Source organism: Ailuropoda melanoleuca, chromosome 20, assembly GCF_002007445.2.
Source record: "Ailuropoda melanoleuca isolate Jingjing chromosome 20, ASM200744v2, whole genome shotgun sequence".
Classification (NCBI taxonomy): Eukaryota; Metazoa; Chordata; class Mammalia; order Carnivora; family Ursidae; genus Ailuropoda; species Ailuropoda melanoleuca.
The window spans coordinates 622,861-640,667 of record NC_048237.1 but is presented as its reverse complement, the minus strand read 5'-3'; the positions used below and the strand labels follow the sequence as shown (position 1 = coordinate 640,667).

The 17,807-nt window shown below is 45.3% G+C and overlaps 1 protein-coding gene across 3 annotated transcripts; it reads right to left on the bottom strand.

Annotated features, from left to right (window-relative positions):
* Positions 1-1,540: 1,540 nt before the first annotated feature.
* On the bottom strand, positions 1,541-9,281 carry RNASE10 (ribonuclease A family member 10 (inactive)). 3 transcript variants are annotated; one of them, XM_034648582.1, is made up of 2 exons: positions 6,958-9,281; positions 1,541-3,121 (listed from the first exon to the last, which is right to left on the bottom strand). In XM_034648582.1, the coding sequence occupies exons 1-2, from the start codon at positions 6,968-6,970 to the stop codon at positions 2,469-2,471; spliced, it is 666 nt and encodes a 221-aa protein (XP_034504473.1). In that variant the 5' UTR covers positions 6,971-9,281; the 3' UTR covers positions 1,541-2,468. The 3 variants fall into 3 exon arrangements, with proteins under 3 accessions (XP_034504473.1, XP_034504474.1, XP_011235857.1); XM_034648583.1 differs by lacking the exon at positions 6,958-9,281 and adding an exon at positions 4,682-5,864 and having other exon boundaries at positions 1,541-3,148; XM_011237555.3 differs by lacking the exon at positions 6,958-9,281 and adding an exon at positions 4,682-5,864.
* Between the last annotated feature and the right edge of the window lie 8,526 nt (positions 9,282-17,807).

Below are 17,807 nucleotides of genomic sequence, written 5' to 3'. Positions count from 1 at the left end.
TGGAGTGCATTGGAGCTGATGGAGTTGGTGGCAGTTTTGTGAATGAGCCAGCATTTGGGCTACAATGAGTTAATTTTCTGTCCGTGGTAGGTGGGGTGTGTCTTGTCACCTTGTTCTGTGGGTCACAGAGGCTGTGTTTTCCTGCTTGAACCCCTGGGAGCCCGAAGAAGAGTTTTGTGAGTTGCTTTCCTAGGATAGTCTCCACAGTCAAAAGCCTGACCACCGAGAGTGTCCCAAGTGGAGACCAGAGAAGGAGACGAGGACAGTGTGGGAACGCTGAAGGGGAGAAGCTGGCAGGAACCTATCTGCGAATGAGAGAATACAGGCTTTGATTCCTAGCTAATCCCATCTCTTAATATTTTGAGCCAGACAATGTGGATCCTTTGGCTTTTGGTTAAGATGAAGTCAGATTTGCAACCCTTTCACATTCCATCCATGATCCTAAATGCCTTTGGCTTACCTCTGGACAAATTCCCAATATGGCTGATTTTCTCTGACATCCACTCTTCTTTCCTCTCCTCCCACCTCATTTCTCATTTTCTCCCTGGCCTGAGATAATCTTTTGTCTGTTTTCCCTAAAAGGGATTCTGCAACAGGAAGAGTAGGAATCTGCCCCAGCCTTGGCCTTGGCCTCGGCCACACTTCCTGCCCTTCTCCCCCACTCCCACCTCTCAGGGTCAGGGCAGGCCGCAGAGGCAGACACACTTCCTGCCCAGGAACACTGCTCCTGGAAGGTTATTATTGCCAGAAGAGGAGAGTGAGGTCTAACGGGAAATGTTGAACCAGGAGAGTCTGAGAGGATACTAGCGGCAACACATTTAATGGTTGCCTGCCTGGGAGAACAAGAAAGATAAACGGAAATGGGGAACAAAAGAAAGAACAGGAAAGTAAAAGCCAGATCAGGGAAAGCCAAAGTTTTTTCTTTTCTTTTTTTTTCTTCTCTCCAGTCTCCCATTTATGTATGTCCCTGACTCTGGCATGTGTAACCGTCTAGTAAAAGAAGCAAAGGAGCCCTCTGGGGTGAGGGAGTCTCAAAATTAAGTCACACAGCAATTTTCTCAGATTCCCTTCTGCACCCATGCGTGTCTAACCACACTATTTCTGGATAGAAATTAATTCAGAGGCACTAGGCTAAGGCCAGCCACTTACATCCTCTATTTATTCAACCCCATCGTTTTCCCACTCCACAGATAGATCCAATCCCTTCTCTGCTGAAATTATTCTTTCACCAACGTTCTTCTGCAGAGCAAAAAGGGGGAAAAGGTGATGATTGAAAATAAGACCCCCTTGATCCCAAGCATTCTGTACCACCGAGCACCGAAAGCGAGCGCTAGTCTGCTTTCCGGACATGGTGGGAAAACCGGCTCCCTTTCTCCACCCTCTCTCCTGACCCTCCCTCCCTCCAACTCCTTAGGCCAGACTTTTTAGACTACAGGAGCAACATCTTCTTACCTGGCATAGCATAAATCATCAGTGTAGGCTGAATTTCTTTCTTTCTTTTTAAATATTTATTTATTTATTTATTTGAGAGAGCGTGCTTGCAAGCGGGGGCGGGGGGAGCAGAGGGAGAGAAGAGACTCCCCACTGAGGGCGGAGCTGGGGGCGTGGTGCTCGATCCCACTACCCTGAGATCACAACCCGAGCTGAAATCTAGAGTCTGACACTTAAGTGGCCGAATGAATTTCTAAAGGGATTCAGAGAAAAAACAGGGAGAGCCCAAAAAGAAGAGGAAAAGGAAATCAAAGGAAAGGGATGCAAAAGAAAACAAACAGAGATGGAAAAAGAAGCAAAACAAAGGCAGGTAGTAAAAAATGGGAGGAGAGAGAAAAGGGTCGAGGAGGGTCAAACCAAAGAGTGCTGTCCATGTTCTAGCTTAGTCTGCACCTCCACAGCACTTTCCCAGCAGACCCTAAGACGAGTCCTCTCTTCTGAGGGACTCAAGAAGAGAAACCTGGCCCACGGGGTTCAGCAGGTGCAGTCACAGCTTGAGTCACTCATTTGCATCCGCAGCACAGGGGTGCCATGCGGAAAGCCCAGGAGGCTCCTGTGATGGCCCTAGAGGCTCATGAACAGCAGGGAAGGATGTGGGTCCAGGATGCGTTAACCTCTCACAGTCCTCACCCAAACGCAAAGAGACGGGGGAACAGGCTGATGACCGGGGTCACCGCAGAGACTAGAGCAGTTCTTCATTTATCTCTCTCCCGGGCAGGAGAGATGGAGGTCCCAGAAACACTACAGATCATTACCTTATTCTGCCACCTCCAACCCCAGCAGCAAAATGCAAGTCGGGGGAAACCTAGGGCAAAAGAACAGTTGTGTTTTCAGGGGAGAATGATACAGAGTAGGCCAGCCTCTCTTCCCAGAACCTTTTTAAGCAGAACGCCTGGGAGGAGGAGAACGGTATGAGAAAGAAGAAGCGGGAAGGAAGGGAAAGAAGAGAAGGGAGAAGAGGAAGAAGATAAGTCGTTTCATTGTCCAGACATTATCTGGACCTTCATGTCAGGACAGGATATAATAATACGCCTTTCAAAAATAAATGTGAGGTAATTGCAGTGAGGAGTGACCTGGCCTGGTTTGGACAGCCTGCAGAGTGTCAAATCGAAAGGACGGGAGCTTTTGTGGCATTTGCCCCCCTTGAGCTCACAGGCAACGACAGGACTGTTACAGACGGCCTTGACCGTATCCACATCCTCGTGGATGAACGTGTACTGGCTTATGCACGTGCGGTTGTGCTCCTTCAGCTTCTGGGCCATCAGGGTGTTGCACTCCCTGGTCATCAGGTCAGACCTAAGGTAGTCTTTGTGGCTGTGAAGGGGAGGCTCGTCTCTGAGCATCTTGCTTCCCCGAACTTCGTCTTCCCCGAGGACGGTGTCTTCGGACCAGCCTGGTTGCACCACTCCTTTGTTGCTAAGCAGCAAGGTTTCTGCAGTTCGGCTGCCCTCTCCTTTAGTGGCCTTGGTCTTGTCGTCTGAGTCGCTGGACCAGAGCTCACTCAGGGACTGATCGCTGTCCTCCAGGATGGCTGCAGCCATCTGAAGGCCCAGCCCCAGGCCCAGCCCCAGGCCCAGCAGGAGCAGCAACATCATGAAGAAGATCTGTACCAGGGTCAGCTTCATGGTTCCTGGAGGGCAGAAGGGAAACAGAAGGGCTGGCTTGGAGATGCAGCCTGGCTCCGGGAGGGACTCTAGACTGCCTCAACACTGGCGCCATAGCCTTTGGTCTCCTCTCCCTTCTCCGCATTACCCTCTCCCCTCAAGGCAGAGATTCTTTCTCGTTCTTTCCCCGTTTCTCTCGCCCCCCCCCACGACATTCCTGTTGCTGTGTAATAACGTGCGAATCTTGCCGAGCAGGAACATGACCAGGAGGGGCAGTTCTGAAGTGGGCTCGGGGACGGGGAAACAGTGGGGGAAATTGACATCAAGTGACTCCCACACTTCCACATAACCCAAGAGAATGGTTGAAAAGACAAGCAAGTACTGTGTCATACTTTCCTTGAGAGAAATTCTTATAGAAAGCCTTATCCTTGGTAAAGGACTAGAATCACCATAGGAGACGCTCTCTATTTTTATCCCAAACTAATTTTGGCTCATTCAAGGGTCTATTACTGCCCTTGCTACCCATCCTTTCCCTCACAACATAAAAAGGAATAGAAAAAGCACGATGGTCCATTCTTACTCCTAAGCCGAGGCTTCGTGATAGAGATGGGTGGTGCTTTGGAGGGGAGACGATGCCCAAATTCACATCTCAGGACCCTGTTAAAACTACCTCGTGTCATGCCAGAACCCTTCTACTACTAAAGATCTCTTAGCACCTGGGTATTTCCTGCGGATTAGTTTTGTACCCTCAGGGAAGAAATGGCATAAGAATGAAACCAAAAAAAAAAAAAAAAGGTCCCCAAAACTGACCGGCTGGAGGTGCCCTGCTAATAAATACCCCATGAGTGCTGAAAGGAAGAACATGTATGTTTGTCCTGTGGGGCCAACTGCATCCCCCCATCAAAGAGAGAACGTCCCCACCAGAAAAAAAAAATTGCTGTAAAGAACATTGAGACAATTGATAAAATTAGGTTCTAATCTGTGGAGTAGATAGGAGGATTATATCAATGTTTGATATGCTGAATTTGAAAATTATACTATGATTATTTAAAAGAATATCTTGATTCTTAAAAAAATGAACCCTGGGGGCGCCGGGGTGGCACAGCGGTTAAGCGTCTGCCTTCGGCTCAGGGCGTGATCCCGGCGTTATGGGATCGAGCCCCACATCAGGCTCCTCCGCTATGAGCCTGCTTCTTCCTCTCCCACTCCCCCTGCTTGTGTTCCCTCTCTCACTGGCTGTCTCTATCTCTGTCAAAGAAATAAATAAAATCTTAAAAAAAATATGAACCCTGAAATATTATGGAACAAAGGGGTATGCTATATGCAACCTTCCCTCAAATGGTTCGAAATATAGATTGTGTGTACGTGCATACGTGTGTTTACAGGGAAAGAAAAGGCTTTTTTTTTAATGTGGGGGAAAAGTTTTTTAAATTATGTACCTGGATGGAGGGCGTTCGGGAGTTCTTTGTATTATTGTTGTAACTTTCCTCTAAAGTTGAAAATATTTCAATATTTAGAAAATTTTTCTCAAGAGAAAGGACTTCCCAGGTTGTTCCCTGGGGCGCTCCACACTACCTGGGACTTACCTCGACACCTTTGTGTTCTCCTGTTGCCCAAGCTCTTCCCTCCCAGGGTTTGCTTCTTTCTGAAAAGTGCCCCGGATGCTGGTCTGTAGAAAAATGGCCAGCTCCTGCTGCTCCCTGTGCTCTTAAACCCAGAATTAATTTCTAAGCCCACCCCCTTTCCATTCCTCCCACCAGCCCTGAATCAACACTCACTCAATTCCCTCTGCTCCCACAAACGCTTTGAAGTAAGGCTATTTGGACAGGGAGACAGACCCAGACATCCAAGGCAGGAAATGGCTCCAGCCTGGGAAACTGCAGACGGTTTTGTTTCGTCAGTTGTCCTACTCCTGAGTTACACCCACTATCCTGAGCTTTATCCCAGCCTGATCTTGCCATGAAGCTCAAATCAAGTCATTGTTTAATATTCCCCCCACGTACATCCTTTGACACTTTCCTGTCCTTTCTAGCACGTCAACATCTTTGGCCTGTATTTGGGTCAACTCTCCAACATGGCTATTTTGCTTTTTACATTTTAGACTTGGATCATGACTTAATTGGACCATTGGAATATTTGAGTCAATCATAAATTTGCACATACCTTAACCTATGAAGCCTAGCCCTGCTTTCCACTCCCTTCTCCCTCTTTCCAACCCAACCAATAACCACGTTCCCATCAGAACATTCAGATTTTGCAAACCTGATAATTTAGCCCCGGATAAGACCATATCCAAAGCGGCACCATCACTATCGGTCCCTGTAGTCTGGGTGAGCAAAACCGGGAGAGTAATAATGTTGATTCTACTCACTTCTGTAGCTAAAAGGAGATATTTTTAAAGCACTCTGGAGATATTAAGGCACTATAAAAACCCTTTCTGGGCATAAATAAGGCTCTTGAGGAGGACGGTTTGCTTTGTCATTTAGTAGGAGTTTTCACATGGTGGTCGGGGAGCCGCCTCTGATTGGCAGGGTCCGCCTGGCTGACCTTTCACAGTGCCGATGTTGATCATTTACAATAATTATAATAACACAACAGCCAATATTGAGCACTTACTCACACTAGGCATGTATTACTTTTCACCGTCTATTTGCACCTGCTGTCCCTCTTTGGTGTCCGTTCTGCCGCTTTGTTCTGGTGAGGTCTATTGGCAACATGAAGAGGGCAAGAATCCTCTGCTGAGCCCCCCCACCCCTCATGCTCACTCTCTCTCCCACTCTCTGTCTCTCTCTCTCTCTCAAATAAATAAATCAAATCTTAAAAAAAAAAAAGGTGGCTCAGACGGTTGGGCATCTTCAGCTCAGGTCATGATCCTGGGGGTCCTGGAATCGAGCCCCACATTGGGCTTCCTGCTCAGTGGGGAGTCTGCTTCTCCCTCTGCCCCTTCCCCCCACTCGTGCACGCGCTCTCTCTCTCTCTCTCTCTCAAATAAAGAAAATCTTTTATAAATAAATAAATAAATAAATAAATAAATAAATAAAATATGCACTTCCACTTGTAGTCAAGTTGGAGGCACAGTGACTGGATTCTGCCTGAAACTCCTGGAAAAATGAACAAATTATATGAAAAAAATAATAGATTTTCAACACCTTGGACAAAGGCAATGAAGTCCAGCGATCACTGAGAGAGGGGAAAGAAATGGGAGGAGCCCACTCGCCCAGCTTACTCCCTGGGCAGAGTAGACAGGGGACGCAGAGACGGGGACGCAGGCAGAGTCTCTCGGTCTCCCTGAGTTGAGGAGTTGGAATTGAGAGTCCAAGGAAGACCAGGCAACCAGAGTTCATGGGGCAGAATCCCAGTGGGGACAGGACTGCAGAGAAAGAAGTCCAGGGACCTGCGATGGGAAGACATTGCTACACGTCTATCAGGAGGGTCATAATGAAAAAAAAATAGTGATAATACGAAACAGTGGCAAGGATGCGGAAAAGCTGGATCTCTCGTACATTGCTGATGGGAATGTAAATGGTACTCTCACCCTGGGAAACGGTTTGGCAGAGTTTTAAAATAGTAACTACATACTTATCACACAACTCAGCAATCACACTCCTGGGCATTTATCCCAGGGAAATGAAAACATATGTCCACACAAAAACTTGTACATGAATGTCAACAGCAGTTTCATTTGTATTAGCCCGAACTAGAAACAGCCCAAACATCCCCCGCTGGCTGAGGGGCTAGACAGACCGCAGTCCATGCGCACCACAGATCCTACTCAGCAATAAAGGCAAGTGCACTACTGTTCCTCACAAGAACCTGGATGCACGCTGAGTGAGAGAAGTAATAATAGCAAACCGTCACCTACCGTATGACCGCATTTAGATGACATCCATGCAATTCGGAGAATAGTGTTTGCCGGGCCTTTGAATGGTGGGGATAAGGACACAGGTGTGAGTCTAAGGAGGAACCACAAGGGAGAGCCTTCTGTAGGTTTTTTTTTAAAGTAATCTCCATGCCCAATGTGGGGGATCAAACCCACGACCTGAGATCAAAAGTCCCATGTTCTACCGACTGAGCCAGCCAGGCGCCCCCACAAGGGAAATCCTAGTGGTGATGAGACAGTTCCGTATCTTGATTACGGTGGTGATTGCATGAATCCACACATAAAATGAAAAGACACAGAACTACACACACGCATACATTATGCTAAGGTCGATTTTACACATCACACTAATGTGCAAGATGTCATCACGAGAGATAATGGGGGAAGGGTACATCAGACTTCTGTGTATTACCTCGGCAAGTCCCTATGAACCAATAATTTTTGCAAAATAAAAACTTACTTTAAGTGTCAAGGCTCATTATACATGTTTTACCGAACAGTGTGGAGAAACACACGCATGCACACAAGACCCTCACCTAGACGGTTATTTACACTCGATAAAGACACTGCGGGCTTCTTCCACCCTATTCAGCCCTGTGCTGGTGTTAAATTCAACGTGTCTATTAAAATGACAAATTGGGATGTTAGATGGTAGTTAAATATAGTGAATATAGGAGGCTGTTCAGTGGACGAGTCTGAGCTGGAGATAAAATTGGGGAGACATCAGTGTATGAGCAGCTGTCTACGAGACTGCAGGAGCACAAGGGTCACGAGGACGTTGGCGTTCTACTTTGTTTCGTTTGTTTTTAAGAGAAGACTTCAGCTTGTTGATTGATAATAATAAGCAGAGAAGAAAACCAATAATGCAGGAGTGAAAGGCGAGAATTGTCAGAGCAACGATGTTTGGGTGCTTGGACTCCGAAGACGAATTGCCTGGGTATGGGCGTGAACACGTGTTATTGCATCTGTGAATCACACTTCGGGATGGTGAAAGGGACGGACGACGTATCTGCCGTGAAAGCCTGGATTTGGTGAGATGGGTGGGAACCGCGGGGTTACACGAGAATGAGCAAGGGTCAGTGGTGTCGCTCCACTGTGCACGCGGGAGCTTTTCCCCCTCTCCGCAGTGGCAGCAGCTTCTGCCCAGCGACAGCTGACTGGCAGGATATGAAACCAGCTCCGCCTCGGGCTGGCTGCTCTCCAAGCTGTGGGGAGTTTCTTAGGATGAGAGACATGAAAACAAGAGTAGGGAGAGGGAACAACTCTGCTGTGGGTCCCAAACGAGCCGCTGGCTTTTTTCCCCAGGGTTTTTGTCACACACATGCCCACCAGATACACCGAAGTCCAGGGTAGGGACAGTGGGGTGGGAGGCGTTGTCAGAGAGGGACATGTTATCGGCCATGACCCCATGTCGAAACGCTGACCTCTGTTAGGACTGCAGAGCGCTCAATGGTGTGCAAAGCCTAGTGTCAGGGTAGGTGGACCCACCAAACACAAAGCGACCTAGCTATGGGGGGATGTGGCAAGCATCTCGATAGGGAACGTCTCCTTGGGATATCACGCAGTGTCCTTTGCCTGCAGTTTATGCTCCGCTCAAGGGTGGCGAGCCATGGGGGCACGTAGAGACCAAAACCTAACCGTGCTCTGTGTAACCAGCTGTACAAACTGGCATGGAGCTGACTTCACCCAGAGGAAGCGACTTTTCTTCCAATTCATACAATGGTGGTATTTAGGCTTCCTGGGGACCTAAATATATTGATGGCTTTGCATTTTCGTTCACTTTCACCTAAATGACCTTCTATGACCCTAACAACTTCCCCAACAAGTAAGAAGAGCTAAAATTATTTCTCTTGTTTTACAGTAACCTTGAGACCTTAAGATGTTAAGTGACTGGCCTCAGGCCACAGAGGTAGCAGGCAGCAGAATGGGAGCAGGGCACTGACCTATGGCCTCCCACCCCTTGTTCCTTCTTTGATCCCATTTGTCTTGCTCCTGTGATGGTCTGTTCCAGTCGAGATCATTTCCTCATGGATCTAGAGAACAACTGGTTACCAGTGATGCCCAAACAATCTTATAAATATCTATCTCATATAAGATGCATATTTTCAGGTAATATTAAGAATCCTGACATTCACATTTATAAAATGAACTCACATAAACCTGGTCACAACCCGTAGAACTCAACTCTTCTAACCTCTGCCAGATCTTTCATTTTTTTTTTTTTTTTTAGATTTTATTTATTTGTCAGAGAGAGAGAGGGCACAAGCAGGGAAGCAGCAGGCAGAAAGAGAAGCAGGCTTCCCGCTGAGCAAGGAGCCCGACGTGGGACTCCATCGTAGGACCCCCAGGATCATGACCCAAGTGGAATGCAGACGCTTAACCAACTGAGCCACCCAGCCATCCCCAGATCTTTCATTCTTATACTCTTTTAGTCACCTCTGATTGCTGCAGTCCCCCTGGTTTGGCTTGTCTTGTGTAGGCCCTGTCTAGCCCTGGTTCCATTTGGTAGATGACCCCCGGAGAGAGTTATGGCACGACGTCTTGTTCTTTCTAATTGAGTGATTTTGGCACCTTGTGTAATGTTGGAGGAGTTCTGCTAACAACATATGATCAATAAGACAGACCACAACCGCCCCACTCTGGTGCAACGGGAACTTCCAGAACCAACGAAGTCTACAGAATGAACTCCCCCAAATCACATCTAAACCCTACACTGCTGCTAGGAAGGGCGCCAGCTCACTACCATTCTGGGCTGCGGTTTCTATAAAAATTATGTTCATCCATTTTTATCCATCAGCACAGGTAACATGCACTGACTTCTTTGAAATAGACTTAATTATCTTTAAAGACATATTGTCTACAGTTTTTTTTTAAATGGCTTTATTACTGGTTTACATGCCAAAGAAACAACCAAATTTCCTTGTGGATTGCATTATTCTTATTATGAACCTTCATCCATTTTCACATCTGAAAATTATCAGATATAAACTAACCACAGGCATTTTAAGGCTCTGTCACCGATAGGTAGTTTTTGTTTATTGCTGGCCTGAAGGCTCTGCTATAAACCACTGACTAGAATCTGTGTCTTCAATAAAGGACGGTGTCAGAGCTTCAGGAAAAAGGACTGTGCGAGATCCTTCAATCTATTGACACTTGAAAGCATAGATTCTTAAGGGCAGGTTTTTGAGTTAACATCATTTAGACAACTTTCATACAAATCAGTGGACTGAGCCAAGATTTCCAGAACTCCTAGTCAATGAGCAGACAGCTTCATGGGACTGCTTATTCAAGACTCAGCACAAGAACTAGTTGTATGAGACTGAAGGAACTGACAAGGGAAATTTGCAGTTATTTGTTTGGGATATTGTTTTAATGCTCTATTTCAATGTTGATGTTGTTTTAATGTTCTATTCTGAATATCCAAATAAGGCTTTTTTCTTGCTACTAAAACTCTCTGTAATCCATAACAAATTTCTAGACTCTACGTTTTTAAACTGAAATAAACATTCTTAAATGATGTCTCGTTCTTACTGACTCACACACCATCACCAAGAATTCAGAAACTTACTAAGACTCCTTACTTTTCATGCAGTGTAGTTAGTTATTTGCATAAGTTCAGTAAGAATCCGGCTGCTTCTTCTTTTTTTTTTTAACCAGGATATAATGGAAAAATCTGTTATGCAACCAAGGCCTTGCCCAGAAGTCATTTTTGAGAATAATGTTTGTTTAATCCACTATGATGAACTAATGTGTACAAAGTCTTCTCAGGAAAACTTGTGCAGGACCTGTTTACAGGGTCCCAGTTCTGCAGGAGGTGAGGAAGCTCACTTCTTGGCAGGCCAGGAACTGTAGGAAACTGGGAACCTTGAGAAGACAGCATTATAGGTACAATGGGCGAAACCTAGAGGAAAGAATTTCTTGGGCTTGACTTTTCTAAACCCAATGTAGTGAATAATAGAGGCTTTTAAAAGTCCAATGTGAGATTCCCGAAGGAAACTTCTGGGAAGAAGTAAATTTTGTGGCCTTGTCAGTAATATATGGCTCTAGATTTACAAAGTAGATTAAGAAGGGCTATGTGGTCAAATGAACACTCCTGCTGCAAGTATATAAATAATCAGGCCAAACCAACAGTATTGCCCCTTACTTTTTTTCTTTCCCATCAAACTGAGAGTTTCTTATCCTTTCTCTCTTATCCTCAGTGCCTAGCACAGTGTCTGGCATAAAGAAGGTGGGCAACATTATTTACTGGAAGAATAAAAATCAGGTTATGAAATTGTTTTTGTCCCTGATTCCACCCACAAGGCAGTGATGGAGGGCTGGGGAGGCAGGGTGGGGGGCTGAGCTCACCAGGCTTGGTCTCCTCTGCTCAAATCCCAGCTTCAACTCAGGGGAGGGGGAGAATCCATTAAAAATAAATTCATAATTGGTTTCAAAAATACTCCAGGAATAAATGAACACATACATAAAAATAATAAAATAGGGAGAGATGAAACAAGAAGGTAACATATTGATTATTGTTGAGTTGCTCGGCATTTGGGAGTTAATTATGCTCTTCTCTCCGCCTCGATGCACGTTTGAAGTTTTCCATAATAAAAAGTTTTTAAAAATCATCTTGAAAGGGAAGAAAATTACCAAAAGGAAGCCTGAGGGCTCTGTGAGAAATGGAAATGAGGGATGAGTGAGGACGGGCGGTTTTTTGGTTTTGTTTTTGAATTTTTGCATCCAGGAATTCAAACCATTCCCTGACCCACTTTTGCTTTCCTCTTCTGGCTGTTCACTTCTGGGACATTTGCAAAACAGCAGAGGTTTCGGGAAAGAGGGAACACAGGGAGGGAGCTGCTCAAGTGGCACCATGTCAACCCTGAACCCTGGCAAACCTCACCCCACACGCTGGACTTTTGGCCGAGCCCTGTCAGCCGCTGCCAGATACTGCCAAGAGTAGAATGGGAATGGAATGCTCTCTGGGCCGAGGAGGGGGCAGGAGAGGGCTGTATGTCTGTGGGTGGAATCAATGCTGGAGACCAGAGGAGTGACACCAGGAAAGTGGCAAGCACTGTGCCCTCTATTTATCATTCCCTACCCACTCTGTGACACGGAGGGACATCAGGATCCGATGTGGTCAGCCTGGCCCTGGGAAAGAGGAAGCTGAACAAAAAAATGGACATTGTTCTCTTTCGTTCCCTACAAATGCTCCTTCAGACCATCTTGAGGGCACCGTGGCTGCACGTGGGGCCAGTGCTATGGGTAAACACAGGATAAAGGTCGCCTCAGGACACATGACTCTTAAGGTTTGTTTCCATTACACCCCCCTCCCCCCAAATTCTCTCCTACTAGCTGGTCATACTGTGTAAGATACATTTCTTTCACATTCTTCTTCTTTCCTGGTTGTTGTTTTTTTTTTTTTAATGAAATTATCCCCCAAAAGCTTGACACATTTAATCGAGCTTGTAGTCAGTATCAACTTCGTGTGATTCCCTAGAACAAAATGCACTGTCCCCGGGAGTGAGAAGACATAGTAGCTAGCATTATAAAGTGCTGATTAAGGGCCAGGGATTGTGTTAAGCGCCCGTCTAGCGCGGTGAGGTAACTGATACTGCGTCGCCATTTTATAAATATGGAAACAGGCTCTGGGGAACTTCAGGAAAATACCCAGGAGCAAAAGACCAGGAAACGATGGGGGCAGAATTTGACCTCCTTTAGAATGGCCACGAAATCCTGAAGGAGTGAACTTTGCAGAGAAAGAACCAGACTTTCAAACGATTGTCATTATATGATATTTCAACTTGAGGTAAGTCGTCAAACAGGTTTCAGTGGAACCGCATTTAATCCAATCTGCAAAATGCCTCTGAAGTCACAAGAAGATACACCAGCTAAACTGGGGGCTTCTAATCTTTTTAATCCCCAGGGATGCTTTTTATTACTCCCAGCCTCTTGAGTCCCTATAAGCTACATTTATTAAGCTACACTTATTTCTCTTGCTTAGTCAGAGAAGAGATAACGAAGGTATCTGGAAAGGCCCGATGGCCACGGGAGAGGGCTTCCCAAGTGGGCGGAAGGATGATTGACCCTAGAGCCCCCTTGGGTCCTGTCCTCAACTCACTGGGCCACACATGATTTTTTCTGTACACGTGGTGTTTTTCTGACTTGCAGGATTGACTCATACCAACCACTCCCCCAAATAAAACTATAAACAAGAGCTGAGCTGAAAAATATGTACAACGGGGAATAAATCACCAAGGACATGAGAGAGAGACCAAACCACAGAGAGATGTTTGCTTGGTAAGCAGGGGCGGCGAGTAGTTTTGAGGTTCAGTCAGGCCAGCATGAGGATGAGGAAACATTTCTGACTCTGAATGAAGCACAGAGCCAGTGTCTTATTCCTGAGCCATGGTGGCTGATAAGGAAGCAATTCCCAAAATCTAGAATTTCTCTTTCTGATCTCCAAGCTCCCCAGTCCCCTTCTTAAAGTATATTTGCAAGCAATATTACTCAGCCATGAAAAAAAAGAAAAAAAAAGAAATCTTACCGTTTGCAAAGACGTAGATGGAACTAGAGGGTATTTTGCTAAGCAAAATTAGTCAGAGACAATTATTATACGATTGCACTCATGTGGAATTTAAGAAACAAAACAGAGGATCATGGGGAAGGGAGGAAAAAATAAAATAAGACAAAATCAGAGAGGGAGGCAAACTATAAGAGACTCTTAACTCTAGGAAACAAGCTGAGGGTTGTGTGGGAGAGGAGGTGGGTGGGGGATGGGGTAGCTGGGTGATGGGCATTAAAGAGGGCATGTGATGGAATGAGCACTGGGTGTTATGTAAGACTGATGAATCACTAAACTCTACCTCTGAAACTAATAATAGATTATATGTTAATTAGTTGAATTTCAATTAAAAAGTATACTTGTGTGCTTGTTAGTTTTATCCTTTTATACTTTACCTGTTTCAAGAAAGGATTAAAGGCGGCCCATGAAACTATCTACAATGAATGATAGCACAACTCAAATTTAGGTAAGAGGAAAGAGGCAGAATGCAGTTTGATTAATTGAACTTTAGCTGCGAGGATGCTAAAATCATTATACTTGCCTAAGCCTGAATTTTGGTCCCCAAAGCTGGAGTCTGTGGGTTCTGAGTGCCCCCCTGTTGATAGAGTAGGAATCTGGGTAGATTAGGAGTTTGATTTTACAAATGGTGGTTAGGATTTCCAAATGCTAATCTGACCTGACCTCATTCTCAGCACCAAACATTTTAAGTTTTGAGATTTTGCTATTATACTTACAAATTTAATTTTCCCATTGTAATAATTAAAAAAAAACTTACCAAAGAGTTTTTAATAAGGAGATAATCAGGTTTGCCTCAATGGGTTGATACAATTCAAATAAACTTAGTATGAGTTATTGAGTTGTAGCCTTTTTTTTTTAAGATTTTATTTGTTTATTTCAGAGAGAGTGAGAGAGAGCGCACAAGCAGGGGGAGGGGCAAATGGAGAAGCAGACTCCCTGCTGAGCAGGCAGCAGGATGTGGGACCTGATCCCAGTACGTCCTGAGCCTTGGCTGGAGGCAGATGCCAAACCGACTGAGCCACCCAGGTGCCCCATATCTTCTTGTAGTCTTATTTACAGTAAATTTGTAGTTTTCATTAAAATTACTGAAATGTTAAAATTAGCTCACAGACCTCCATGTTTATAATCTTACATGCAGGAAAACAATTTGAAAGGACAGCCAACAACAGTATAAAAAAAAAAAAGCCTAGGTCAAGCAGGGAAACACGAGAGCCCCTCAATATCTGCAAATCAGTATTTTCCCTACATAAAGATAACGTAGGAAAACAACAAAGCTAAAATTTCAGAGTAAAGGGGCTTGCTTTCTCTTCATGAAATTGTCTCTGTTGTCCTGGCCAGGTCATGATGATGGGGGTCAGGGCAACCGGTGGTTCAAGGAGCAGAGGCTTTTTCCACGTGAAGCCCACAGACCCTGTTAAGGTCACCAGAGGACAAGCCAGTCCTATGGACATGATGTTCTTAGATGGCAGATTGCAATGCCAGGGACAGAAACCACTCACCAAAGAGAAACTCTGCCTTTTCTGTACTTTCTTGAGATTAGAGACAAAGCTCACTTGGGTTGGCAGACCTTGGTGCAGAATCTAGCACAGAACAAGTAGCTAGTAAGGTTTGGTGAGGCAGAGAGGAAGAGAGGGAAAAGCTCTAGCCCACAGCCTGGAAAATGAGCTCAGGGGAAAAGAACTGTCCTGCACTTCTCTGAGCAGTGTCCTTCTGGCAGGCTTCCAGATTTCCATGCTGTTAGAGAGCCTCTTCCTTTCCTCCCCCAGCATACAGTTGCTTTGGCTTAGCTGGCTAGGTAAGTGATTGAAGTTCTGCCTTTAAAGATGAGAGAAATAAGAAAGGGGAAAATACTTAGAATCTGTAGTAAGACATACAGATAAGCAAGACATATGCAGACCTTCCCGAATTTGTACTGATCTCAGGTGAGACACTACGTTATGTAGGAGAACGTCCTTATTCTTAGCAATGCTGTTGGGGCGCCTGGGTGGCTCACTTGGTTAGGCGTCTGACTCTTGGTTTCAGCTCAGGTCACGATCTCACGGTCCTGGGACTGAGCCCTGCACTGGGCTCCGTGCTCAGTGTGAAGTCTGCTTGAGATTCTCTCTCCCTCTCCGTCTGCCTCTCCTGCTCATGCTCTTGCTCTCTCTCTAAAATAAATACATCTTTAAAAAGGAAAAAAAAAGACAAGAAAAGAAATGCATGCTGACATATTAAAAGTGAACTGATGTGATATCGGCAACAACTTACTTTCAAACGGCTCAGGAAAAGAAAAAGAAGTGTATGTGTGGTATAATGCTAACAATTAATGGTAGAAGGTGCACTAGTTTTCATCACGTTATTGTTTTGACTTCTCTACAGGTTTGAAGGTTTTCAAAGTAAAAAGTTGGGGCAAAAAATTTCCAAAAAATATATCAAATCCATTGTAAGTATACCATATTGATAACAGTGCCTATCTTAGCTGAAGGGTTCTTTTTTTGCTTTTTTTTCTTGCTATTGTTCTTTATATTGTCCAATTGTTCGACATTAATATGCATTGTTTTTGTAATCATGTAAGATTTTTATTTTATTTATTTTTACTTAAAAGTTATTTTTAGGGGCACCTGGGTGACTTTGTCTGTTGAGCGACTGACTCGTGATTCGGCTCAGGTCATGATCTCAGGGTCCTGGGATAGAGCCCTCCAATGGGTTCCACACTCAGTGCGGGGTCTGCTTGTCCTTCCCTTGCACTCTCCCTCCCTCTCTTTCATGTAAATAAATAAAATCTTTATAAAAATTATTTTTAATAATAAAAGATTAAAAATAAACTTATTTTAAAACTGTATATCTGTTTGTTTTTGTTTTTGCTTTCTTGAATTCATGGGCTTGAATTCATGACCCCAAGATCAAGACCTGAGCTGAGGTCAAGAGCTTCACACTCAACTGACCGAGCCACCCAGGGGCCCCAGAACTGTATATCTATTTTTATTTATTTTTATTTTTTTTAAAGATTTTTTAAATTTATTTATGTGACAGACAGCCAGCGAGAGAGGGAACACAGCAGGGGGAGTGGGAGAGGAAGAAGCAGGCTCCCAGCGGAGGAGCCTGATGTGGGGCTTGATCCCACAACGCCAGGATCACACCCTGAGCCAAAGGCAGATGCTTAACGACTGCACTACCCAGGCACCCCATATGTATCTATTTTTAAAAGCCACAGCAAGGACTCTTCCTTCTGCTCCTGTGGCCTCTCTCATTGCACCAAACCCCCTGCTCTGCTGCCCCAAACCCAGACCCAGCCAAGCAAGCTCCCTACAAACCATGTTTCTCACGAGTGCTCCCATGCATATCACTAGCCCATAACCTTCTTCTCCACAACCCACACTTTCCTCACAAGCTACTGCCCACACAAACAAAATGTCTCTAAATTGCTCTCCTGGAACAAACGGTTTCTTTCACCCCTGACTGCTCCTCTGTGCAAAGCTACCACCCATAAACCAGTCTGTCCTCAAGCTTCCCGTATAACCCTTCCTCCACCTATCCTCTCTGAGTCAGTCCCCTGGTGAATTCCTCCTGGCGTGCTGCCCAGGATTTCTCAATTGCTGGGACAAAGGGTTGCCCTTCCCTGCCTGATGAAGCGGTGAATTGCTTCCACTTTTGTCTGGGATCAGTCATAGCTCCCTCTTCTTCCTGAGCTAGCCTCCCAACTCTTCAGCTCCCATCCCCGAGCAGGTCAGGCATGGTGTATAATTATTGCAGCATGAAAGGACGGTGTAACACCCCGTCTTCCTTCCAGGGAACTGGAGTGTTGGGAAAGCGCACTACTGGCTACTCAAGCTTTTTGCAAACAAGCCGTAACTGTTTCCAGCAACTTCATTTGAATAGAATTTTAGAAGTTGTAAGGTCAAAGATTTCCCTCTATAGCCTTGTCAAATATTCTGCTAGTCCCTGCTTCAACAATTCAAGAATACAACTCAATAATTTCTTTTTTATGGAGGTCTTCACACACCGGGGGGAGTCTCTGTCTCTGTTCTAGTCTTAACTCTCCAAAGCTGCACAAAACAAAGTTGGTTCTTCTGTTATCTTCATCAACAATCCTATTCAGTTAGAGGACGGCTCCTGACTGCCCCATTTCCTCTCCAATTTGCCATCGAGCTCAAGTTCCCTCAGCCCTTTCGTATTCAGTCTACACGTGTGAAGTGCTTCCACACAATACCCCCACAAGCCGCTCTCTGTAGGTGCAAAGGCAGGGAGACCGAAGTCCTGAGTCTGAGTCCTGGTTAGCCATTCCACAGCT